The sequence below is a fragment of the Fomitopsis serialis genome (assembly GCF_022376445.1).
Source record: "Fomitopsis serialis strain Sig1Antser10 chromosome Unknown B0H18scaffold_133, whole genome shotgun sequence".
NCBI lineage: Eukaryota > Fungi > Basidiomycota > Agaricomycetes > Polyporales > Fomitopsidaceae > Fomitopsis > Fomitopsis serialis.
Genome location: NW_025955093.1, coordinates 1 through 25,104, shown reverse-complemented (window position 1 = coordinate 25,104; position 25,104 = coordinate 1). Strand labels below are relative to the sequence as shown.

At 58.2% G+C, this 25,104-nt stretch overlaps 9 protein-coding genes across 9 annotated transcripts; 6 read left to right on the top strand and 3 right to left on the bottom strand.

Annotated features, from left to right (window-relative positions):
- Positions 1 to 3,638: 3,638 nt before the first annotated feature.
- Positions 3,639 to 4,272, bottom strand: B0H18DRAFT_959235 (uncharacterized protein; the record flags this gene model as incomplete). Its single annotated transcript, XM_048042791.1, has 4 exons — positions 3,639 to 3,755; positions 3,804 to 3,917; positions 3,943 to 4,044; positions 4,183 to 4,272. 4 exons carry the CDS (start codon positions 4,270 to 4,272, stop codon positions 3,639 to 3,641), a joined length of 423 nt encoding a protein of 140 aa, XP_047887243.1.
- A 3,538-nt stretch (positions 4,273 to 7,810) lies between these two features.
- Positions 7,811 to 8,587, top strand: B0H18DRAFT_1215428 (uncharacterized protein; the record flags this gene model as incomplete). Its single annotated transcript, XM_048036634.1, has 1 exon — positions 7,811 to 8,587. The coding sequence occupies one exon, from the start codon at positions 7,811 to 7,813 to the stop codon at positions 8,315 to 8,317; it is 507 nt and encodes a 168-aa protein (XP_047887242.1). The 3' UTR covers positions 8,318 to 8,587.
- A 1,158-nt stretch (positions 8,588 to 9,745) lies between these two features.
- On the top strand, positions 9,746 to 10,947 carry B0H18DRAFT_92367 (uncharacterized protein). The gene is made up of 3 exons (XM_048041607.1): positions 9,746 to 9,770; positions 9,856 to 9,963; positions 10,017 to 10,947. Exons 2-3 carry the CDS (start codon positions 9,944 to 9,946, stop codon positions 10,900 to 10,902), a joined length of 906 nt encoding a protein of 301 aa, XP_047887241.1. The 5' UTR covers positions 9,746 to 9,770; positions 9,856 to 9,943; the 3' UTR covers positions 10,903 to 10,947.
- Positions 10,948 to 11,253: 306 nt separating this feature from the next.
- Positions 11,254 to 11,680, top strand: B0H18DRAFT_1040845 (uncharacterized protein). Its single transcript, XM_048030565.1, has 3 exons — positions 11,254 to 11,349; positions 11,407 to 11,597; positions 11,661 to 11,680. Exons 1-2 carry the CDS (start codon positions 11,261 to 11,263, stop codon positions 11,549 to 11,551), a joined length of 234 nt encoding a protein of 77 aa, XP_047887240.1. The 5' UTR covers positions 11,254 to 11,260; the 3' UTR covers positions 11,552 to 11,597; positions 11,661 to 11,680.
- A 611-nt stretch (positions 11,681 to 12,291) lies between these two features.
- B0H18DRAFT_1040836 (uncharacterized protein) lies at positions 12,292 to 13,036 on the bottom strand. The gene is made up of 2 exons (XM_048030564.1): positions 12,439 to 13,036; positions 12,292 to 12,379 (listed from the first exon to the last, which is right to left on the bottom strand). The coding sequence occupies exons 1-2, from the start codon at positions 12,627 to 12,629 to the stop codon at positions 12,304 to 12,306; spliced, it is 267 nt and encodes an 88-aa protein (XP_047887239.1). The 5' UTR covers positions 12,630 to 13,036; the 3' UTR covers positions 12,292 to 12,303.
- Positions 12,928 to 13,789, bottom strand: B0H18DRAFT_1040835 (uncharacterized protein; the record flags this gene model as incomplete). The annotated part of the gene is made up of 1 exon (XM_048030563.1): positions 12,928 to 13,789. A coding segment is annotated over exon 1 (338 nt), but the record flags the coding sequence as incomplete, so codon positions are not given.
- Positions 13,790 to 14,925: 1,136 nt separating this feature from the next.
- On the top strand, positions 14,926 to 18,277 carry B0H18DRAFT_1124780 (uncharacterized protein; the record flags this gene model as incomplete). Its single annotated transcript, XM_048034908.1, has 8 exons — positions 14,926 to 15,075; positions 15,132 to 15,232; positions 15,291 to 15,363; positions 15,420 to 15,595; positions 15,648 to 15,755; positions 16,637 to 17,116; positions 17,178 to 17,941; positions 17,997 to 18,277. 8 exons carry the CDS (start codon positions 14,926 to 14,928, stop codon positions 18,275 to 18,277), a joined length of 2,133 nt encoding a protein of 710 aa, XP_047887237.1.
- A 2,469-nt stretch (positions 18,278 to 20,746) lies between these two features.
- On the top strand, positions 20,747 to 20,983 carry B0H18DRAFT_1124779 (uncharacterized protein; the record flags this gene model as incomplete). The annotated part of the gene is made up of 2 exons (XM_048034907.1): positions 20,747 to 20,784; positions 20,833 to 20,983. 2 exons carry the CDS (start codon positions 20,747 to 20,749, stop codon positions 20,981 to 20,983), a joined length of 189 nt encoding a protein of 62 aa, XP_047887236.1.
- A 1,946-nt stretch (positions 20,984 to 22,929) lies between these two features.
- Positions 22,930 to 24,776, top strand: B0H18DRAFT_92212 (uncharacterized protein). Its single transcript, XM_048041604.1, has 5 exons — positions 22,930 to 23,037; positions 23,091 to 23,968; positions 24,024 to 24,441; positions 24,499 to 24,689; positions 24,753 to 24,776. The coding sequence occupies exons 1-4, from the start codon at positions 23,018 to 23,020 to the stop codon at positions 24,641 to 24,643; spliced, it is 1,461 nt and encodes a 486-aa protein (XP_047887235.1). The 5' UTR covers positions 22,930 to 23,017; the 3' UTR covers positions 24,644 to 24,689; positions 24,753 to 24,776.
- The last annotated feature ends 328 nt before the right edge of the window (positions 24,777 to 25,104 follow it).

Genomic DNA, 25,104 nt, shown 5'->3' with positions numbered 1-25,104 from the left:
CTGCAAGCCACCATGTACCGTTGGTCAGCAAGATTCCACCGCCGAGAGAATCCTCGTGCCACTCTCGCCAACACATCGACACGCCGACTCGAGCAGCAGACGTGAGTTGCTCCGTGTAGACACGCCAAACACTGTATACAGGTGTTGCTCAACTTTGCCACAGCTTAGCTGCTTCCGCAGCGGGCAGGCGGGGCTTGAGCACGGCGTGAAACCTCGAGAACTCCGCATACAGCTTGTCCCTGTCACTCGTACTCTCACCCGTGCATTCAACGACTTCTATCTCAGTCAGCTCCAACGTCCGCCCACAGCTATCCACGAGCAGCTAGGAAACTCCAACCGACACGTCACAGACGAGTTCGAACAACTCGTGCCACAAATCGGACGCACTCCCTGGACAGGTACCAGTCCGCAGCAAGCTCACAGAGGCCCTTCCTCGACGCGGTCTTACCAGCCAGGACACTCGCCGTCTACGATTGAGCCTCGTCGCTTGCTAGGGCGCTGGGTAGCGCACCTGCCCCGACAACCAGCGGGCCCATCACAAGGAGCGCGTGGGGAGGTGTGTGCCAGACATGCGGCTTTACTCGAACCCGGCTACCCAATCATGCGCAGGCCGTCGATGTCGAACGATCTCCATACGCACTCAACCCATACGCGCGATGTAACGCGCTGGGCTCCCGCGCACGGAACACTCTCTCCTGCGGTCCCTGCTGCCAAACTACCCATCGCCCGTGTGCGAGGGCGCGCCGCGCACGGTGCCAATCTCGCTCGAAAGATCAAGTCGTGGCATCAATGCGAACACTCTCGGAAGCTCGCGCACGCTTATCTTCGAGGCGGTTTCATTGGCAACCGCATGCCGCGCATCTCCCAACGCACGTCGATCTCGCTCGCGCCCAGCGCCCTCCTACTTCTCCACCGCACCGCAGTGAGACTATGCGGTGCCTTCTGTCGATGTTCGCGTTGGCTTCGGGCCGGGTGGTCGCATCCAGAGGGCACCGACCTCTCTGCCTCGCAATTTCCCCCTCTCGACTCGCCCATCACGGTGGCCCTCCTGGCGGAAGAAGATCGGCGGAGAGAAGTCGGCGGCCCTCCCGGACGGCAGCGCGAGCGGCGCGGACATCATCCCAAGCAGGCGCGCGAGGAAGCTTCAACTCTGATTGGCATTCTGTGCGACGCCGCACTGCTGTCGCGCAGAGTAACGTTCCTTTCGAGCGTCCCCGCCACCCGCCCACGATCAAGCGTCACTTCCCCTAATATCCTGCCTGGCCAAGCCCTGACGCGCGGTCTCTCTTCTCGCCCCAAGTCTTCGCAGATCGCGAAGAACGCCGATGCGGATGCTCGTGGCGAATCCGGCCGCTGTGCGCTTCTCGTGCAGGTGCGCGCTCTTCTGAGGTCTGCCCGAGTCCCACCTCGTGTCCACCGCGAGCCTGCGCGCCTGACAACGAGCTTCAATTGTCGGGCTGCGTGCACGACTGGGCACGCTGCGATTGCGCGCGACTGGAACAGCGACGCTGGGGTTTTGCCTGCCGCGACCTCGGACCGCTCGCAAACGGCGAGACCAGGCGAGAACGGTGCGCGCCGTCCAAGGCAATCTCCTGATTCTGGCCTTTCTCCTCCACCCGCTCGCCGCTTACTTTCTGTTTACGGATTCAACTCATCCTCACACGCTATAACCATCGGAGCTACCTGACGCAGCATGCAGGTGGCGTGTTCAGCGCGCATGAACCTCGTCCCAGTAAGTTATCTGCCCTGGCGAAATGCATCGCACCTCTCACGACCTCCCCAGGCTGCGTTCAGCCGCCAGGTGTCATGCTCACAGCCTACGAGCGAAGGTACCGGTGGTAAAGTTTGTGCGCACACGGCGGACAGCATCCACACGCACTTCGAGGTCAACCACTGGCAGAGCCAGCCGGGCGCAGGCGGCAGGCAAGTGCGCCGGATGGACCTGACGCGCACCGTCGACGACATCTGCAACTATAGCACCGCGTGAGTGGCCCCGCCTGTCCACGCGTGTGGGCACCCTGCTGAACCGTGATCTGGGTGTAGGTCGTGCCCGAGAACGTGCCGGGGCCGTATACGAATCGGACAACGTTCCTGCCAAGGCGCTGGACGACGCGAAGCCGATCGAGCAGGCGGGGTCGTCGACGCAATCGTCATCTCCAGTGGTGAGTGTCGGTGGCCTCCAGGTTCAGGGCCGCTGCTGCCGACGCGTCTGCGAAGACTCCCTGCCATTCCTGATGAGGATCTACCGGATTTCATAGCACGCTTCTTCGCGCAAAACCACCATATGCGGCACATATCAACTTCTCCGGGACGACTGAGAGGTGCAGGAAAACTCGTTGCTGACCGCAAGTCCTCTCTGCCATCCGCGAGGAGTTCGGCCTGAGCAATATAGCTCACGCGCTCTATGTCATTCGGCGAGACTGATCATGCCGCGGAGGTTGCGGACGAGTGGCAACATGTATTTACCCAGTGATATACGCGCGTGTCGTGGCCTTGTGTACGTACCGAAACGATCGCTCCATGCTGTTCGTCGAGAATACAGAAAGTGTATACACAAATTCCTTGGCTCTCTCACCGCCATTCATGACCGTAAACACTGTCATGAAGCGTTCTACATGGCCTCCGATGTTTCTCCTCCGAGGACCTTCATGATGCCACAACGGTGCGACTGGCGCGTGAGCGTGACGGAAGTGTATTCGGATCCACACGAGGCACTACGGGAACAAAGAGCCGCGAACGATCGCGGACAAGCCTTGGACGGCTCATGAGGTCCAAAGAGACGGCTGGTGCACTGTGGCCGCAATCGTGAGACGGGTCAGAGGCATAGGCAGACGAGGCGAAAGCCTACCTGCAAATCAATCTCAAGAGCCGGTTGCTGCGCCAGGGCTAGTAGTCATCTTCCAGCTCTTCCAGTCGCTTCCTCGCCCCAAGCTCCGTCAACCCTAGAAGCAGCCGGCGTATGCGGGGTCCTGCATGTGCGCGCAGTCCTCTCCTACCAGATACAGATGCCAAAGAGAAAGGAACTCGCCGCCATGGTATTCATTCTTGCGACCGCGCTTCAGGTGTTCCAGCGTATCCTCGACCCAAAGGGCGTTGACGAGCACGGACAGGACGGGTCACGGCGAAATGGGGATTCATCGCTGTCTTTGGCAACGGTCTGGTGGAGCGGGAAGTGCTCAACTGTGGCCATCGGGTTCGGGCGCGGCCAGGCGGTGAGCTTGGCGACGCAGTCCAACGACTTGAGCGCGGTCTCGTATTCGGGCTTGCGATGCGCGACGCCTTTCTAAGACACCCTGACCGTGGTATGCGACCGGATTCTGTGAGACACGTTAGATGAATGTCAATACGGGCAACAGGGGGCTGGAAGAACAACACCTGCAGCGCGTTGGCAACCTCAGATGTGATCGATGCCAACGAAATTCTTGTAGAACGCTCGCCCCTCGGCCTCTGAACCGGTGTAGAAGATGATGACCATGCAGGCTTGCCGTTGGGCCCAACGACTACTGTCTGGATCTGCAAGGACTTGTCGCCCGGGTCACGGCGGTCCCACTACTGCGCAGTGACCTCGGTTAGAACCTTGAGCTAACTACGGTCGTATATTGCGACGCAGCGAAGTCGGTTCAGCGCTGGTTGTAGAGCTAGTAGAAACCGAGATCAGAGACGACGCCGGAGTTCGACTCGCCATCGCGGATGCCCCAACATAGATCGGTGTTCTCTGTCTTTACGACCGGTCCATCAGCGAGGACAACGGTGGCCTAGGAACACATGAGGATACGTGCAGCATAAAGCTGAACGAGACTCACTTTGAGGACGTCGTCGAGGGCGATTCCGTGAGACGGCGACAGGTAGCCGCAGCCTCCGCCGAGGGTCAGGCCGGCTATACCGCCATGTTGAGCATCAGCGGACGCGTAGTCATACTATGCGGATATTAACGAAACATACATCGTTGACCGTACCGCCGACTGTCGCAAGGCCATGATACTCAGTTGCGGCCTTGTCGATGGTCTCGCAGATCGCTCCGCCGGAAACGTAGCCGATCTTCCTCTCAGGGTCAACGCGGGCGTAGTTGAAGTATTAAATCAGGTCAATGATGACGAGACCGCCCTCGCGGTGAAGGATGGGCATGCAGGGTTGTGACCACCGCCCTTGATAGCGATCTCAAGGCCATGTGAACGTGCGTACTGGACTGTGAATGCGCGTTCTGGACTGCGAGCGAGATGTCTTGTACATCCCTGACGAAGCGACGATCTTCGCATTGCGCTTCGCGTTCATCGCCCAGCGCGCAATCGCCTCGTCATGATCGGAGCTCTTGGGAGTGTCAGATCACCCTTGAACTGTGCAGGAAAGTCGGGCAGTGGAGACTTGGCATCCGTGCGTGAGCTGTCGGTGCGGCAGGCATTCATAATCATAAGTGCCAGGCGAGGACAATCGTAGCGCTGCGGGTAAGATGTCATAAATTCGGGCTGTCACCGCCGCACAGGTACAGGAAGAGGTCGGGAGGATACCTTCAACGACCGTTCAGCGTGCACGCAAACATGCCAGGTCCTCTTGGGAGGCTTGCTGACGCAGCACCTGGGCATTGAAAGGGGAGATCACCGCGTAGCCTTTGATGTCAGCGGGCCGCAGCTCGGTGATCGTAGCCCTAGCCCGGGCGAGCTAGAATCTGAGGGACAAGGGCGGGACAGGCAAGGATGTGTTTCACGTCTGCGGGCGGTGATCAGCGCACTTGCAGTAACCGCCAATGCCACTGGAAGACCCGCGAAATGGTGACATACCACGGCACGATGGGAGGGACATCGCATTCTCGATGAAATGGCATTGTACATTGTTATCACTCACGTCCAATGCGATACGTCAATCAGGATAGTGATCGTGCCTTTGTAAGGCTTGAAATGACGTACAGTAGTGATAACGTTGCGCACCCGATAAGCAAAAAAGGGGCCAGTGGGAGGACGAACGGAGCAGTGATAGGGAGAGATTTCATTTAGCCACGACGTATGATTCCGCGAGCGACCAAGTCCGCTCCGCCAAGTCCGCCCCGCCAGGAGGGGTTCACTCCGAAAGACCTGGCAACCATCGCGTCAGCTATAAGGACACCCATTAACGCGCCCACTCACGACAAGCCGAGTACAAGGTCTGGCGGGACTGAACGAAAGGTGGACCAACGTCTCCTGGTGATCTGCGGTCGATGTCTTCCGACACACCCTGCGAGTCAGGCGAGGGACGAGGCAATGCGAGGGCCTACCAGCTGTGTCTCATAGGAGCCCCAAACCTCATACACTTAAGCCTACGATCCACCGAGTTGAGTCGGACAATGCGAAGAGACGACGTACCGCAGAACTAAGGGAAAGTGTGCACGGATGCGCTAGCGTTATTGGGAATGCATGGCAATGATAATGCATCTGCTCAATGTTCAACGGTGGCTGCTCACAAGTATTTGACAGCCGTATGATGGCACTTACCTTCAGGTACTGCCCGCGCACCGGACGAACAGACATAGAGCTTCATAACGCGTGACAGTGTACTCATGAGCCCGGAGGAGGGCCACTTCCGTGACCTTGCGGTAGATGTGTTGACCATTCGTGAACGCTCACAGTGACGACGAGCAGAGTCGTAGGACGGTGTCAAGACGAAGAGGCAGTCGGAGGCCCAGCCTGAGACGCGGATGTTTCAGGAAGGCAGTCATGAGTGAGCACGAGAGCCACGGTGACAAAGCAGGGTGGCTAGGACTGGTGGAGAGTTCGGCCAAAGCGGTCGCAGGGCGAAAGGGCACATATCGAGCGTTGGTAGCCTGGAAGGAGATGGCGCTGCGCCGGGCGGAAGTCGGGCCTCGGGAGACGGCCAGTGCGTCGGTACCTTCCTGGACAGTGCGGGCGGTCCACCCTCGAGGTCGTATAGTGCACAGAGGAAGTCATGGATCGTGCCAGACTGGGCGGCGAAAACAACGACGAGCGTCGAGCAGGCAGCGAGTCGACCGGTCGGATAAATGTCGGAGGAGGCGGGCCGATCGACAGGAGCGGCGAGCGCCTTCTCTTTCGGTGACGACTTCTGCGACTGGGACGACCTGTTCTGCTCCCTCTGGGACGGTGTCCCTGTGCATCGGGTTGCGCGCGGACAGTCCGCTCGCCGTTCTTAGGCCGGCCAGCACAACAGGCCGTCGACCAACCGTCGACATCTCGTGCTCTCGATCAAGCTGTACTCGGCCTCACTGCGACATTTCCTCTATCTCGTTTAACATCGTCCTTTCCTCCGCTCTGCTACGATGCGCTGCTACTGATAAGTGATCGGCCGTCAGGCGAAGCCAGTGCTCGACTGCTGCTTGCCCTACGAGTGTGCGGCGCTTCATCCACCCGAAGACCAGTCCGCCTCTTCCTAAGGTGACGGTATGTCACCGCGTGCGTCTCGACTGGAACGTCTTTGACCTGTACCTATTGTCTTTAAGCCATTTTCCTACAGATGGACCTGTACTAGTATCAATACTGGTGCGATATCTGGCAGCTCAGCGCCTTCGCGGGTTCATTATACGCTTCGTATACCCGGACGACAAACTCTGACAGCATGCAGGCTGTCTTCATCCCGTGAGTCCTCGCCCTTTATCCGCGCAGTATCGCTGCTGACATTTTGTGAACACTGGCAGCTGAACACTCTCGTTAACCGCGTCCATCACACAGACCATCGTTAGAAAGCCACAACGTTGCGCAGACGCACGCCTACGGCCGTACTTCCGCCCTGTCCGCACAACGCCTTCGCAGATTGGTCCGGCCGAAGATTGACTGCGGCCGTGCCTGCGTTCGACGTGTCATCCAGCCGCTCTAGGTATGTCACGTTCGCGTCCGACAGGCCTGTGACATACACGCATATGCGCATTTAGTCCTTCGTCCACCCTACCTATGTACCTGACATCGGCGGTGTCAAATCAAGGTCAGTCGATGTATCGGATAAGCGGATAACAGGTATGCTGTCCAGTCCCGCTGAGCGCATATGACATTGCTGAGGTCGTCTTCGCAGTCATGGAGATGTCATGTGGCCATTGTGCGCCTGTGCTACATCGCCTTCACCCTTGAAATGTACGTAGACTTTCCTTTTAGTGTCGTCCCTGACCAACGTGCGTATCACGCATGACTCTGTTGGATGCGCAGTTGGACACGCGGAAGAGGACATCGAGGCGTGCGCGAGACGGACATTGATCATACCAAGGACACGACAGCATCGATGTCAAGCGGGGTGGTCGCGTGTTCCACGACCATGTTGATGCCCGAGCGGATGCGGTAGGGCATACGGAAGACAGGTAATGTTGGGTAGGTACGAGGGCCCGCATACGACTGGTCATGCAAGAGCAGTGCCATTCTGGACTCGCGACCGCACAGAGCCGAGGTATCACTCATCCCGGCGATCGAAAGAACTGAAGCTACATACAGATCGTGCCCCGCGCTCTTCGCTGGTACTGGATTGGATGCGACATTGGCCTCGCGTTCGCTTCCTCTGTTCAGAACCCTGCGCAGCCTCGATCCCACGTTCAAAGCTATGTGGTCCACCTTGATTGTCGGTGAGCCTTCTTTGGACGGGCCCCGGATCATGCGCGTCGTTCCTAGCGCCAGTCGGACGTGGAGGCGCACGGTAGTCGTCCTGGAGGTCGGCGGTGCGCCCTGCGGGCTCGCCTCATGCCGAATCTCGCTCGTCGAAGAGTCCGGACAGGACTGCGCCTGTGGGAGGGCTGACGGACGAGGAGGGCATTGTCCAGGGCGAGGGCTGACGGTACCAGCGCGGGCGCGTCTTCGACTATACCCAGCCGCGTCGCCTGCACACCGACATGTCACCGCCGCTGCTCTCAATGTACGGCGAGCCTATCCGCCGGGTGATCGAGGACATGAGGGATCAGCGCATGAGCCTGTGCCAGAGCTTGCGACAATACGTGTTCGTGTATCGCGCTGTGATCGAGGGGACGCTGATGATCGTGGACGAGGAGAGGAAGGCGGAGGAGCTGGGTCGCTTGTCGCCGGAGGGTTCTCGAAACGCCAGGGGTGCACTGCTCGCAGACCGTCAAGACGTCTTTATGGACGGGCCTATGCACTCACCGGAGACCGTGTCTTCCGTGGGCTCGGGTGCGTCGCTGCGAGAGCGGGGTGTGTCGCGGAAACGCAGCATCTCTGACTACATGCGGGAGGACGCGGCGATCGATGGGCACCTGTCGATGTCGCCGGGCGGGACGAAGCGGGGCGCGAGCCCGACGGAGCTGCCCAAGGAGGGCGTGCAGGGCGAGGCGATGTTGACGAAACGACCGAGCATCAAGCGTACGTCGCGGATGGACACCGTCTGAGCCTGAGCCTGAGGAGGCTTTTGCCTCATGTCGACTCGCCCCCCGGGGCTTTACCCTCGCATGCTTCCCACTCGGACCTTCACCCTCGCACCTTGTTTCGCTCATTGCTGTCGCTGGATCCCGCAGTCAATCAGGCAACCTGCCCTCTCCCTTACGTTCCCCCACCGTTGACCGGCGCCCTGGACGTCACGCTGTGGATTGCTGTCATGCGCGCGTACTGTTTCTCTGAGCCTATCATTCCATTCCGTCATCGAGCCTGTTTCCTGGGACCTGTCTGTGTTTCTCTCTGCTCGTTCCGACTGGATAATGCGCACCGTTCCTCGTTGCTGTCGCTGGTCCTGATTCATGTTCTGGCAGCTGTATACATGATACACAACCCACTCATCTACGCACACCCGCTGTTCTGCTTACTTACCCGTCGTGCACATACATATGTACTAGTGTATCCTGTAGACCGTCGTGTAGTCCTATAGTACTTCCATTCAATTGCATCGTGACATTTCTTCAAATGTGGGCGTGTCGAGCGTCACGGTGCTGTAAGTCGATTGTGTTGCGAGCCTGAGCTCAAATTCAAACACTGCGGTGGGCATCCGGGCCGGCCCTGACACTGACAGGACCTCAAATGCGCGAGCCAGCACTGTATGTACATAGTAACTTGAATGCCTGTAAAGGACGCACGCTGCTCTCAGCTCTGCACGTCGACGGTAGCCACCAGCGCTGGAGAGCTTTTCGGTCGCCAGGTGTCGTTGTATGATTGTCAAATGTCCAGGTCACACAACGCGATGCCTACCGCCAGCAAGTAACCGGCGTATCCCCCAGCATGCATACGGCGGTCACCGGCCTACGTCTATGTGGTCCGCCTTGGTTATCGATAAGCACCCATTGAACAAGATCAAGGTTCGGACAGCCTGCCTCGCGCCGCGCGCTCACTAGAACGAGGTGCGGCACTGTATTCAAGGAGAGTGGTCCTCTGTATGTGTTTCTCGTGCATCGCCGCTGAATGAAATTAGTGATATGAGTACTGCTTTGCAGAGTCTCCAGGCCGTAGAGGGCTATCCTCGCAATGGCTGCGGACAGTCTGGATCTCACCGCCCCTACTTACTCGAAGCAAAGAACCACTTGCGACGTCGTGTGTCTGTGTTCGACGCTTCTATACCCGCCGGCGAGCGCGCGCTACGTTGTATCGATGCATATATATACCACTTATCGTTGCCTTCGCTGTCCCTGCGCTCTCCCCCTCGGCCAGCTTCAAGCCTGAGTTGTTGCAGCGCAGACCAAGAGCCATTTGAAGTCCTCACGAGGTACGACTCCGCTTTCGCCAGCGATTCTCTTTACTGACGCCGTGCTTTCCTGGTAGCGTCGCGACCACCAACGGGCGCCAACACCGCGCGAATCTACGACCAAGACGGCGCATCTGGCTTGTCTGGGAGCCAGTGTACATACCGGACATCAGGTAGTGTGCTATCGCACTATGCCTGTTCTTGGAGAGCCGCAGTCTGAGCTGATGAGGCTATTAGTAACGTGTTTCCACCGTCGAGGGTCTGCTGTCGCCGCGCACGGGCAGGAGATTCTCATCTGTGCGACAGCGCGGTCACGTCGCCGTAGCGCACATCCCACGTCAACGGAATGGATAGAGCAGAGTCAATGTAAGTGCCACTGTCCAGACGCAGGTACTTTGGTTTACACATGTGGATTATAGTACTACAGCTGCATCGACGTCCGAGGGCTCTTCTCACGGACCTGCGATCTCGCGGCTCCCTGTGGAGGTCTGTGAACGGGTCATCGACTACGTAGCTGCGGGATGGGATATGAGTTATGTCGATGCAAAGGGCGAGCCACATCTGACCACTCTCACATCCTGCGCGCTCGTATGCCAAGACTGGTACTACCTAACGTGGTACCATCTTCGTCAACGCATCCATCTACGAGACCGGACGGACGTCCTCTCGCTCTCCAAGACGCTCCGTGCAAAGCCTCGCCTCCGTGAGGTCATTCAGCAGGTCGTCATATCAGGTGGTTCTCCCGGGGAGCGCCAACCGATCCTGCACCTGGGGACGTTTGCCGCTATGCTCGCGGGAAAGACTCCGAGGTTGTCGAGGATCACCATTGAAGATGCTGAGTGGACCATGGGCTCGGTCCGAATGGAAGACATTGGCGTCCTAGGGGTGTTCAGCTACGTCGGCACTGTATACCTTTGCAATGTCACCTTATCGAGCGCCGCCCAGCTTCGCCACCTCGTGTCAGCACTCCCGCGGCTTAGGAAATTATGGTGCTTCAATGTTGACTGCTTGCAGAAACAGCACGTCTCCCCGGCCTCTCTCCCCCTGAACTGTGCAAATCTGAAGGTTCTCGAAGTGCGATGGTTTGCACCAGCAGTCGAAGACCTCTTCGTGCAGATCAGCTGGGCTTCTCGACTGCGCGTTCTCGCTGTGGACGGCGAGTTGGATACATCCTTGGCAGCCAGCAGAAGCCAGGCTTTGCTGGATGCGAGTTCCACATCTGCAGAAGTGGTTCGACTCCATATCAATCCCAGTTCTCCTGTTCGTGACGATGCAATTGATGCCACAGTCGGCAGGTCTTCCTAGTTAGCTCTCGAGCCACGTCGCTGATTGTTTCATGCCTACAGAGCGACATTACAACCTTTCACACCACGACCAGCTGTGGAAGTTGGAGATCTACCTGTGGTACCCCTTTGCAGAGTGGCCCTGGATCCCGCACATCCTATCTCGCATCGTCTCGAAGCACTTCCATGCTATGGCTGTTGTGCTATGGGGTCGGGCGGACCACGTGGCCGAAGACCTGGACGGAATGCTGACGACAATGGAGCAGGATGATGTCCTGGTGCGATTGGACAGTACACTGCAGGAGAAGCGCTTCTCCGGTACTGGCTTCTGTATAGCCATTGCCGATACTAAAAATAATTGGACGTCTGGCAATACTGGGATGGGTTCAGCACTACGAGAGCGGTACGATCGGTTGGACGAGCTCGTCATGCGGAAGATGCCACGCTCGCATGGACGAAGTATATTGAGGTACGTAGTACTACGGAATTGGTCAAATCGCGACGGAAAGCTGAGTGTCCCTTGAAGCACTGTGTATAACTTCCCAGAACTCGACAGCTGGAGGGAGGACATGGAAGACATACATGATCAGAGTATGCAAGCTGAACAGAAGAACACCGTTGGAGAGGAGGTGCACCTCCGGCCCAAGGGTCTTCGACGCAACACGTTTTGACATCCCTGCAACCCTGCATCCTGGCTCGTATCGTCGCATGGAGTTCGTGAGTATAGGACCATCATCGTGAGGCCTTTCTGCTAATTTGTTGCGCGGTCCGAACGTACAGAATGGCCCCGCGGCCGCAACGTGGGTCGATACATCGCTATGGTCGGAGGAAGAATTCGCGCCCACTTAGTTATGTTTGTATCGCAAATGATCATTTCTCGGATATTGAAGAATTGGACGGACGGCGGTATGGGTGTGCGCTAGAGACGGACAATCGATTGTTCTAGATTTCAAGTTTCCGTCAATTCTACGAGCGTGCTTGTTTCACTAAGCTTAGGCTCGAGCGCGTGAGCCACAGGGAGGGGACAACACCGTCACGGGGAGCGCAGCTGAGTTCAACGAAGTCTTCCACCACTAGAAGACGTCGACGAACGTCGAGGGTCGAGCGAGACTGTCGTCAAGTGACCTCCTGGTGCCTCTACGCGCAACATGGGGGTCTTGTGAGCACACAACAGTAAGTACAGCGAAGCGTAGGCACCATCAAAACATCGTCGTGACAGACTCGCCACTTGCATGCAAACGTAGTGCGCTTCATGAGATGAAGAAGCGTACGGTCCGAATACCGTCTAATGTATTACCGGGTAGTGATATATGAATACAGATGTGGTGAAGCAGGGATATTAGCTCGTGCGTGGCACAGGCATCATCCGGGGGAGTCTATAGAGAACGTGGTAAGCGTACACCTCGGGCTCGGCGCGCCCCGCTCACGAGCCGACGCTGAACGCCTCTCCGCACCCGCACGGGTCCTTGATGTTCGGGTTCTTGAACGCGAGCTTCGTGCTGCACATACGGAGCGAGATGAGCACGATCGCAGGTGGGAACACGGGGGACTAATGCACCTGGGCGCGTCCTCGGACCAGTCCATCTCACTGCCGATGATAGAGAAGAGTGCCTTGCTGTCGATGAGGACCTTCACGCCGTCCTGCTCGACGACCTCGTCGAACTTGCCCGGCTTGTCGACGTATTCGAGGTAGTACGAGAGCCCTGCGCAGCCCTTGTTCCGCACGCCTATCCGTATGAGCTGAGGCATGGGCCCCTTCAGCAGTGCGCAGAGCCGCTGCACGGTGCCGGGTGTCTCAGACGCACCGCACGCCGTCGGTCTGTCAGCGTACAGGTCGTGACTCGTGAGTGGAGCGGTCCGGGGCTACGCAGGACAGCCTCGGTCGGCTTCACGGTCGGCTTGCGCCGTTCGGCCTTCGGAGCGGACGGCGGGCGCGCTACCATCTGCAGCGACGCCGCGTCGGGGGAGAGCGGGTTTGACGGCTCTTTCGAATTCGTCTTCTAGAAGGGTATGACCACAGGGGGTGTCTGTCGCAGCGGCTTGGACAAATGTTGCGGTCGGAGGATGTTGTAGTCGGAGGGTCGTCGCGAGAGGGTGGACATCATGACATGGCGGCAGTGGGGAGGAATGCCATGACACGGCTGGACGAGGACGCGGCGAAAGAGGATGCGAGGGAGAGTGCTTGCGTGCGGTGGAGGCGGGCTACTGAGAACATTATGGCTGCGGCATTCGGGAGAGAGGTCGTCGAGGGAGAGGACGGAGAGCATGGGGACGGGGACGGAAGAGAGGATACCGTTTGGGCGGCACCTACTGCGAACGAGACGGCCGAGGTTGCTTGAAGTACGGGAATCGAGCGCGACATCGAGAGGTGGCCCGATCCAGTGCACGAACGGCTTCGGCATGCTGAGGTGCGCGTATGCGTTTAGCGGATCGGTGAGGTAGGCCGTCGGCGGCGTGATAGTGGACACATACGGGGTGACCATGCTTGACGGCGGGACAGCGCGAACGGTGTGAGCCGCATACGATGGAGGGCGGACAGAGGGGTCGAGGTTTGCTGAGGGCGGAGGTTGATGAGGGGAGAAGACTGGTGGTCGCCAGACTCGAGGGTTGCCGGGGACGTGGGCTCGCAGTATTTGGGCTTGAGGGCGATGATTCCCCGCCACCGAGTCGCGACGCGGCGTAGGCTGGCGTCTCGTCGTGAGGGATGAAGTCCTGCTTGATATGCATTCGCGAGTCCCTGCTGTCGGAAAGAACGCGTGCGTGGCGAGGGCAAGCACCAACAACACACGCGCGCTCGTCCTGATGCCGGGATGTCGACTAGTCGAGATGGACGTAGGGCTCGGTGAAGGACGACGGTGGTGGTCTGTAACGAGTAGTTAGACCGCCGAAACTAGAGGAACACTTACCGACGTTCTGCTCGACTTGCTCCTCGAATAGTGTTGCGCACGCGACGGTCTCGTCGCACAAATGTACCGGAGTCGGGACTGCGAGATGAGAGAACTGCAGAGAAACTCGATAGCGGTCAGGACGACGCTGCCCAGTGCTAAGACACACGAAGAGACACGAGCCATTGAAGCGAGAGGGAGAGACAAAACAACTAGCACTAGTAGTAAAAGCTGAAGAGCGAGAAAGAGACGTCGGCGAGTGGGAGGCGGTTCGAAAGAAGCGCGACGCGTGAGTGGTTGACAGATCGGGAAGGAATGATACCGAATAAGGAAAGCATCGTACTGCAGCCATATGAACACCCTTCTGGGCGACGGACGTACCTTGAGTCCCCTTCCGGCGTTGAGCAACGGACCCGTGTCTCGGTACGAGGTTTGCAGCACGCACGCGGTGCTATCTGCTAATCGCGCCCTAGGTGCGGCACTTAACTCGTCGTCGTGGCGCTCGTCCCGTCTTACTTGCGGGTCCGCGTCGCAGCCTTCTGGTTCGTCGCAAGCGCGCTGATAAAGTTAGTAGCATAGGGTAACCGTATGGTCAGAGTCTTCCAATAGACGCACTCAGCGAGTTGGAGAGACGAGCGAATAGAAAAAACAATTGTACCCAGTGCAATGACGCCCGTAGGCGCCGAGTCCGACGTGTGACGGTTTTCCCCTCCACACTTCCCGATGCTGCACTGGCTGTGCAAGTACTGTACGCTTCCCGCCGCGCCCGTGCTTCACGCACCAGCGTTGCGCGCGTTGGTGTCCATAGAGTAGTGATCGGGGCTGTAACATGACATCCCGCCTCGGCGATTCACCACTAACCCTAGTCTCGGGGTCCCCCGGCGCCGCGCGCGCGTTGTCAGTGCACCGAGCATGTACATGACCACCACATCGCATAGGCGGACAGCAACAGACTCGGCCGGACACCATGGGTTGACGTGTTCACGAACACCAATGGGCCCTCACTGCAAGCCACCATGTACCGTTGGTCAGCAGGATTCCTGCGCTGATAGAATCCTGCGCCACTCGACTCTCACCAAGCCATCGACACGCGGGCTCTCGCAGCTGATGTGAGTACCGTGTAGACACACCAAACACTGTTATACAGGTATCGCTCAGGCATGCCACAGCTTACCTGCTTCTGCAGCGGGCAGGCGGGGCCTGAGCAGGGCGTGAAAGCCTCGAGAGCACCGCATACAGCTTGTCCCCGTTTCGCTGTCACTATCACTCGTGCATCCGACGGTATCCATCGGCCTCAGCCAGCGCACAACGTCACGCCCACAGCCATCCACGAGCAGCCAGGAAACTCTCAACCAACACGTCACAGACGATTTCGAAGTTCGAACAACTCGTGCCGCAAATGTGGAACCACTCCCCGGACAGGTACCCAGCCCGCAGCACGTTCACAAAGGCCCCTTCCTCGACGCGGTCCTTACCAACCCAGGGACACTCGCCGTCTACGATTGAGCCATCGCCGCTTAGCCAGGGCGCAGGATAGTGCACCTGTCCCGACAACCGGTGGGCCCCATCACAAGGATCATCGTGCGCGTGTGGAGGAGGTGCGTGCTAGACATGCGGGTTATTACTCGAACCCGACTAATCCATTCATGCGCAGGCCGTCGATGTCGAACGATCTCCGTACACACTCAACCCCAGTACATGCGATGGAATGCGCTGGGCTCCCGACGCACGGAGCAACTCTTCTCCTGCGGTCACCGCTGCCGAACTACCCATCGCTCGTGCACGGGACGCGCGGCGCACGGTGACCAATCTCGCTGGAAAGATCCATCCGTGCGCATCAATGCGAACACTCTCGGAAAGCTCGCGCACGCTCTTCTTCGAGGGCGGCGTCTTCAACTATGGGCAAACTCGCATGCCGCGCATCCCCCAACTGCACGTCGCTCTCGCTCGCGCCCAGCGCCCTCCCCTACTTCTCCACGCCGCAACCGCAGTGAGACTACGCGGTGCCCTCTGTCGATGTTCGTGTTGGCTTCGGGCCGGGTGGTCGCATCCAGAGGGCACCGACCTTTCTGCCTCGCAGTTCTCCCCCTCCGACTCGCCCATCACGTTGATCCTCTTGGGCGGAGGAAGATCGAACGTGTCTGGTTGGCGACTCTTCCGGACGACAGCGCGAGCGGCCCGGACGCCATTTCCAAGCACGCCCGAGGACGCTTCACCTCTGATTGGCATTCTGTGCGACGCCGCACTGCTGTTGCGCAGAATAATGCGCCCTTCGAGCGTCCTCGCTACCCGCGCTGCTTCCCGAATATCCTGCCTGGTCAAGCCCTGAAGGCCTGACGTGTGGCCCTCTTCCCACCCCCAAGCCCTCGCGAATCGCGAAGAACGCCGATGCGGATGCTCGTGGCAAATCCGGCGCTTCTCATACGGGTGCGCGCTCTTCTCAGGTCTGCCCGACTCCTACCTCGTCCACCGCGACCCTGCGCGCGTGACATCGAGCTCGATCGGGCTGCCGTGCACGGACTGGACACGCCCGTGAATGCACGCAACTGGGACCGGCGACGCTGGGTGTGATTTGCCCGCCGCGAGCGTGACCTCGGACCGCGCGCAAGCAGCGAACGGTGAGAACGGTGCGCGCCGTACAAGGCAATGCCGTGATTCTAGGCCTCTTTCCTCCACCCGGCTCGCCGCTTATGTACCTCCCTGTCTCATCTATTCAACTCATCCCTCACGCGCTATAATCATTGGAGCTACCCGACGCAGCATGCAGAGTGTCACGTCACGTCGCTGGGTATGGGTGACATCGCAGCTGCTGACATGACCTTCTCATCCGTTTAGGTTGCGTTCAACCCGTTCTCTGACGCGATCCGGCAGAACCTCGACTTTCGAGCTTGCGCACCGGACGAAGCTGTCCGGTGGATCGGGCATCGCGCTGCGCCTGCCCCGCCGGGTCCGAAGACGCGTCGGCGACCTGCCGTTCGAGTGGCTCCGGGAGATCGCGCGGCGCAGCGGGCGCACGAAGGAGAGCAGCAGCGAGAGCGAGAGCGATGCAGACGAGGAGCCTCAGAAGATTAGCGTCAAGACTGCCGTGCCCGTCGCGCCGACGCCGAAGCGGCAGCATACGTCGCGCCGTCTGCCGTCTTCTAAGGCCTCCTCTGGTGAGCGCGCGCGCAGTCCGTCGCGTGCGCCTTCGAGGTCGCCCACGGTGCCGGAGTTCACGGTGCCTGTGACGGTTGGAGCGGAGGAGGTGCGCGTGCGCGTCGCTGGCTTCACCGAAGCGATGGACGTGGACGGCGAGCGGAAGCAGGACGGGCCGGCTGGGAAGGAGAAGACTGCTGCGCAAGGAGGTCCCTCGTACGGTGGTCCCAGCGTCGCCGGAGCTCGTGGACGAGGTGCGGCGCGCTGCCATGCATAGGTGGCCGTCGAGCTCGACGAGCACGAGTGGGGACGCGCCGCCGGTAGCCGGTAAGGACTGGGAATCCAGCAGCTCGGATTCCTCGCCGATCCCCTCGAGACCCGCGACGCGCTCAACGGACCTGTCAGGAGAATCGACGGCGCGGTCGACGTCGTACCTGTCGGCGCAGTCGACGAGCCCGCCGTCGAGCCACACGGGAAGCTCCGGCAGCTTGTCGGCGGCCGTGGCGAAGCAGGCGGCACATATGACGTTGTCGAAGAAGGAGAAGACGAGCGTTTCGCCGAGCCCGAGCTCTGGGGAAGTCGAAGTCGATGGGAAGCTGCGGTCCCCGGATCATGCGCGTCATTCCCATTCCCAGCGCCAGTCCGACGCGGAGGCGCACGTCAGTCGTCTTGACACTTGGAGGTCGGCGGTGCGCCCTGCGGACTCGCCTCCCCACGCCGAATCTCGCTCGTCGAAGAGCTCGGACACGACTGCGCCTGCGGGAGGGCTGGCGGACGAGGAGGGCACTGTCCATGGCGAGGGCTCGCAGTACCAGCGCGGGCGCGTCTTTGACTATACCCAGCCGCGTCGCCTGCACACCGACATGTCGCCGCCGCTGCTCTCTACGTACGACGAGCCTATCCGCCGGGTGATCGAGGACATGAGGGAGCAGCGGATGAGCCTGTGCCAGAGCTTGCGGCAATACGTGTTCGTGTATCGCGCTGTGATTGAAGGGACGCTGATGATCGTGGACGAGGAGAGGAAGGCGGAGGAGTTGGGTCGTCTGTCGCCGCAGGGTGCTCGGAACGCCAGGGGTGCAGTGTGCACTGCTCGCAGACCGTCAAGACGTCTTTATGGACGGGCCTATGCACTCACCGGAGACCGTGTCTTCCGTGGGCTCGGGTGCGTCGCTGCGAGAGCGGGGCGTGTCGCGGAAACGCAGCATCTCTGACTACATGCGGGAGGACGCCGCGATCGATGGGCATCTGTCGATGTCGCCGGGCGGGACGAAGCGGGGCGCGAGCCCGACGGAGCTGCCCAAGGAGGGCGTGCAGGGCGAGGCGATGTTGACGAAACGACCGAGCATCAAGCGTACGTCGCGGATGGACACCGTATGAGCCTGAAGAGGCTTTTTGCCTCATGTCGACTCGCCCCCCGGGGGTTTTACCCTCGCGTGCTTCCCTCTCGGACCTTCACCCTCGCACCTTGTTCCGGTCATTGCTGTCGCTGGATCCCGCATTCAATCAGGCCACCTGCCCCCTCCCTTACGTCCCCCCACCGTTGACCGGCGCCCTGGACGTCACGCAGTGGATTGCTGTCATGCACGCGTACTGTTTCTCTCTGAGCCTATCATTCCATTCCGTCATCGAGCCTGTTTCCTGGGACCTGTCTGCCTCTCTCGCTCTGCTCGTTCCGACTGGATAATGCGCTCCGTTTCTCGTTGCTGTCGCTGGTCCTGATTCATGTTCTGGCAGCTGTATACATATGATACACAACTCACTCATCTACGCACACCCGCTGTTCTGCTTACTTACCCACCGCGCATATGTACTACTGTATCCTGTAGACCGTCGTGTAGTCTTATAGTACTCCCATTCAATTGCATCGTGACATTTCTTTCGGATGTGGGTGTGTGGAGCGTGCTGTAAGTCGACTTTGCGAGCCTGAGCGCAAATTCAAACACTGCGGTGGGCATCCGGGCCGGCCCCGACACTGACAGGAGCCAGCACTGTATGTACATAGTAACTTGAATGCCTGTAAAGGACGCACGCTGCTCTCAGCTCTGCGCGTCGACGGTAGCCTAACCCACGAGCGCTGGAGGGCTTCAAGTTTCAATTTCCGGTCGCCAGCTGTCGTTGTATGATTGCCAAATGTCCAGGTCAACGCGATGCGTACCGCCGGCAAGTAACCGGCGTACTTGAGGCGGCCTTATCCCCCAGCATGCATACGGCGGTCACCAGCCTACGTATACTGTAGAATTTAATTCAATCCGGCGGTCACACGTCACAAGGCCCCTCGCCGCACCGGAAAACGGCCCTTGTCACAGGTCACTGAGGGCCCCGCCGGTCGTGACAAATGCATATATTTTTCGCCGCCTCCGGCGGCGGTCTCCAGCACGCATTTTGGTGATGTTTTGAGCACATTGACGCGCCGCCGCACCGTCTGCGCGCATGTGTCACACGTCACCATCGCCCGCGCCGCGCCGTCTTCAGGCGGCGCGGCCGTCACACGTCACAACCCGCGCCGGATTGAATTAAATTCTACAGTATGTGGTCCACCTTGATTATCGATAGGCACACATTGAAGAAGCTGAGTCAAGGTTCGGACAGCCTGCCTCGCGCCGCGCGCTCACTAAAACGCATCAGGAAAAAACGCTCCTCGGAATTATGCTGTATAGTTGACCATTCTGAATAATACGTAGAGGCTCAGTAATGGCGAGTCATTCTGATGTCATTCGAAATAATGCATTGAATTCTTATTTCCATACACTTCACTGCTGTACGAGTTCGTAATTATGCATTCATTCACCAGCATGAAACTGACTACAGGCAGCAACATAATGGTAAGACAGAATACTGAATAATAGTACTTGACGGCAATGATACTCGTACTCATTACAATCCAACAGAGAGCACACCCGATGCATTCATAGCTTCATATTGCTCAAGAAAACAGAATATATTGTTTGGTCATGATCGCGTATTTGCATCCGAGATACGTCGTACAATGCTACAGCACAACACTGTACATACTGGATCAGCGCAAACACTCACCTGCATCTGCTATGTCGAAAGTCACGGGAGGACATCAATGCTTGTGCATTGGAGGCCGAGGGAGCGCGAGCAGATGGGCGAGAGGAAGCGCAGGCAAAAGAAAGTATGGGCGAAAGGAAACGTGGGCGAAATGAACGAACGAGCGGGACGAACAGCCTACAGGCGAGTAGGGGGCGCGCAGGCGAGCGAGTGCGTGAGCGAGAGGCCGGGTGAGTGAGTCAGAGCGACTGCGAGTAGAAGCGACTAAGTGAGCGAACGAGCGAGCAGGAGCGCGGGCGCGCGAGCAACTTGGTAAAGGGCGCATGAGCGAGCACGCAGACAGATGTACTATTCGCCGATATGCCTGCTCGCGAGAGTACTGCTAAAGGAGGCAGCAGTCTGGCATGCCCAAGAAGGGCGCACTGTTAGATTCGAGCCTATGTGCTACTCACTTTGGTTGCCTTCATCGTGCACGCCCTTCTGCCAGCCCCATTGCTACGGATTTGCCTGACTCAGGTAGTCTCATTGTTCTGCACGAGACTTGCATGCGCACCGTGTGCTTCCTGTTTCACGCCTTCGAGTAACGAGCTGTACGTGTAATCGAAATCGCGCGGGAGTCGACTCTGCCAAGGAACGTTACACCGAGTGTCGGACAGAAGCGCATGTGTACTTACATGTGAATGGAATGACTCGACGGGTGCTTCGCCGTCGGTGTCGCCGCCCCTCGTGCATGCGCTCCACCCGAGCCAGCCTCCGCCACCGTACTCGCTCAACGACGTTCGCGGGGAGATGCCCATGCCACGGTATGAGGCACGGTATACTTCGCCCTCGCCCATGCAGCCGCCGAGCGAGAACCTACGCAAGCTGTATACGTACGCGTGTGCGATGCGCCAGCGGCCTCCGCCGTTGAACAAGCCCAGTTTGAGCTCGTCCCTGCCCCCGTCGTTGCTGGCGTCTTCTGCGGTGTTCGGCATGGGCGTGCAGAAGGCGGTCGATGCGATGAGGGCGCAGGTGAAGGTGGAGATGGGCGTGAAGGTTGAGGCCGAGGATGCACTGTTGCTGTTGGATTGAATGAGATTGGGGTGCCGCGGCGTGGCATTGGAGCTAGTAGTAGACGCAGAGGAGCCACTTTCTGCGGCGCGAACACAAGGCCACAGTTTGTCTGCCCTGAACTTGGTCACGTGTCCGTCTCATCGCCACGTCGCGTCCAACTGCCAGCAACGCTCGTCCTAGCCCTCGTCTATCCCTGCTGCGTCTGTTGGCATAAGGTGCGGCGAGTACCTCACTGTCGATCGTTTCTCGTTAGTACTGACTCCAAAAGGTTTTTTGTATGCAGTCACACCCTTTTGTCGTGTACCAACCTGTTGCCCGTCTCGATTGCCTACGATGTACGCATCTGATGTGCTCGCCGAGTGAGTGCCTTTAGTACATCTAGAGCTGGCCCAACACACTGCTCACATTTTTATTCTCGCCACCCTTCTCGCAGCTCCTGCCAAATGGCTCTTCTACCACACGCGTGATGCTCCCCTCGCACGGACACTCGCTCTCGTCGCCCAACGGACAATCGTCGCAACGGCAATGGCCCGCCTGGCTGCGAACCTATCCGTTTGTCCGTGCGCAACGCTCCACGCAGACGCCCTCCACATCCTCGAGACGCCTGGCAACCCGGACGTTCCTTGCGTGGCAGATGCAGCCGATAGCGGAGGGAGCTCTGTAGTGGACCTGCGTCAGCGATGTTGGAAGCCACGACAAGATACAAGATGACTTACGTGTTCCCAGTGTTGCGCACATTGAACACGTCGACGACTCGACATTACGCATGACTGGTGAGCCTGCCGCCGAGTCGTATGCGCATGTGGGCGAGTTCGTCTAATACCCGGTTAGTAGTTTCGTCACTGCACAGCTCAAAGGATAGTCATTTATGCTACATTCACAGCCCTTGCTTTTATAGCTTGCTTGCCCGCGCCGCCTGTCAGTGCGATGACACTGGCCGTACCCTGCACTCGGGTATGCGAATTGGTGACACGAACATTGACTGGGATGATATACCCAATGAGTAGATTCGGAGAAGTCGTACATAATTGCATACTATTCCCAGTACTACTACCTGTAGTATTCAACCACTCTTGTGTCTTTGTGCTCCATACTTTATCACCCAATGAATCTAATGTTGCTCAATCTCGATTTGCGTTGTCAATGAACTGTCGTAGCATCTAGGGAATATGCTACTAACGAAGTACTACGACTCAATGAGGCAGGAATGGCAGATCATGCTCCGGAATGCACCATATTACTTATCCATTCGTACTTGAAAGAGAGGAGACTAGCTAACAAAAGCTATTCCCGAAAAACTGGGGAACATATGACATTACTGTCTATTCCGCAGAATAACAGTGTATTACGGCGCATTCACGGGAGGGTTTTTTCCTGATGGAGGTGCGGCACTGTATTCAAGGAGAGCGGTCCTCTGTATGTATTCATCGTGCATCGCCGCTGGATGAAATTAGTGACATGAGTACTGCTTTGCAGAGACTCCAGGCCGTAGAGGGCTATCCTCGCAATGACTGCGGACAGTCTGGATCTCACCGCGCCTACTTACTCGAAGCAAAGAACCACTTGCGACGTCGTGTGTCTGTGTTCGACGCTTCTATCCCCGCCGGCGAGCGCGCGCTACGTTGTATCGATGCATATATGTACCGCCTATCTTTGCGTTCGCTCTCCCTGCGCTCTCCGCCTCGTCCAGCCGCGATTGTTTCTGCAGCGCACACCAGAAGTCCTCACGAGGTACGGCTCCGCTTTCGTGGACGAATATCATTACTGACCCCGTGCTTTCCTTTTAGCGTCGCGACCACCAACGAGCGCTAGCACCGCGCGAACCTACGACCAAGACGGCGCATCTGGCTTGTCTGGGAGCCAGTGTACATACCGGACATCAGGTAGTGTGCTATCGCACTATGCTTGTCCTTGGAGAGCCGCAATCTCAGATAACGAGGCTATTAGTAACGTGTTTCCAACGTCGACGGTCTGCTGTCGCCACGGGCAGGAGATTCTCAACTGTGCGACAGCGCGGTCACGTCGCCGTAGCGCACATTCCACGTCAACAGAATGGATAGAGCAGAGTCGATGTAAGTGCCACTGTCCAGACGCAGATACTTTAGTTTACACATGTGGGTTACAGTACTACAGCTGTATCAACATCCGAGGGCTCCTCTCACGGACCTTCGATCCCGCGGCTTCCTGTGGAGGTCTGTGAACGGATCATCGACCACGTAGCTGCGGGATGGGATACGGGTTACGTTGTTGCAAAGGGCGAGCCACATCTGACCACTCTCACATCCTGCGCCCTCGTATGCCAAGACTGGTACTACCTAACGTGGTACCATCTTCGTCAACGCATCCATCTACGAGACCGGACGGACGTCCTCTCGCTCTCCAAGATGCTCCGCGCAAAACCTCGCCTCCGTGAGGTCATTGAACAGGTCGTCATATCAGGTGGTTCTCCCGGGGAGCGCCAACCGATCCGGCACCTGGGGACGTTTGCCGCTATGCTCGCGGGCAAGGCTCCTAGGTTGTCGAGGATCACCATTGAAGATGCTGAGTGGACCATCGGCTCGGTCCGAATGGATGACATCGGCTTCCTGGGGGTCTTCAGCGCCATTGACGTTCTTTGCCTCTACAAGGTTACCTTGTCGAGCGCCGCCCAGCTTCGCCACCTCGTGTCAGCACTCCCGCGGCTTAGTGAATTATGGTGCGTCAATGTTGACTGCTCGCAGAAACAGCACGTCTCCCCGGCCTCTCTCCCACTGAACTATGCAAATCTGGAGTATCTCGATGTGCGATGGGTTGCACCAGCGGTTGAAGACCTCTTCGTGCAGATCAGCCGGGCTTCTCGAGTGCGCAATCTCATTTTTGGGGTAGATGGCGAGTTGGATCCATCCTCGGCAGCCAGCAGAAGCCAGACTTTGTTGGATGCGAGTTCCACATCTGCAGAAACGGTTGAGCTCAATATTTATCCCAGTTCTCCTGTTCGTGACGATGCAATTGATGCCACAGTCGGCAGGTTTTCCTAGTTATCTCTTGAGCCACTTCGCTGATTGTTTCATGCCCACAGAGCGACATTGCAACCTTTCACACCACGACCACCTGTGGAGGTTGGAGATCTATCTGTGGCATCCCTTTGCAGAGTGGCTCTGGATCCCGCACATCCTGTCTCGCATCGTCTCGAAACACTTCCAAGCTATGGCTGTTATGTTACGGCTTCGGACAGACCACAACGCCGAAGACCTGGACGGACTGCTGACGACAGTGGAGCAGGATGATGTCCTGGCGCGATTGGACAGTATACTACAAGAGAAGCACTTCTCCGGTACTATTGCGTCGCGCGGCGTCTGTATAGGCATTGGCCATAATGGAGACTATTGGACGTCTGGCAATACTGGGATGGGTCCAGCACTGCGAGAACGGTACGATCGGTTGGACGAGCTCGTCAGGCGGAAGATGCCACACTCGCATGGACGAGGTATTTTGAGGTACGTAGTAATGTGGAGTTGGTCAAATCGCGACGGAAAGCTGAGTGTGACTTGAAGCACTGTGCCTAACTTCCAAGAATTCTACAGCTGGAGGGAGGACATGGATGATATCCATCGTCAGAGTATGCAGGCAGAACAGAAGAAACCCGCCGGAGAGGATGCGCACCCCCTAGCCGAAGGTCCTCAAGGCAGCGCGGACTAACATCCTTGCAACCCTGCATCCTGGCTCGTGTCGTCGCATGGAGTCCGTGAGTATAGGACCATCATAGTTAGGCCTTTCTGCTAATTTGTTGCGCGGTCCCAACGTACAGAATGGCCCCGCGGCCGCGGGTCGACGACATGTTGCTATTGTCGGAGAAAGAATTCGCGCCCACTTATGCTTGTATCACACTTGGGGAATTGAATTCAAAGACTGGACTGACGGCAGTATGGTTGCTGTGGTCGGGACAGACATTCGATTGCCCCAGACACCAGGCCCCCGTCGATACTGGGACCGTATTTAGTGAAGCTTAAGCCTGAGCGCAGGGAGAGGACAACACGGGGAGCCCAACTGAGTTCACCCGAAGTCTTCCACCGCCAGATGACGTCGACGAACGTCGAGGGTCGACCGAGACTGTCGTCAAAGGACCTCCTGGTGCCTCGACACGAAACGTGGAGGCACTG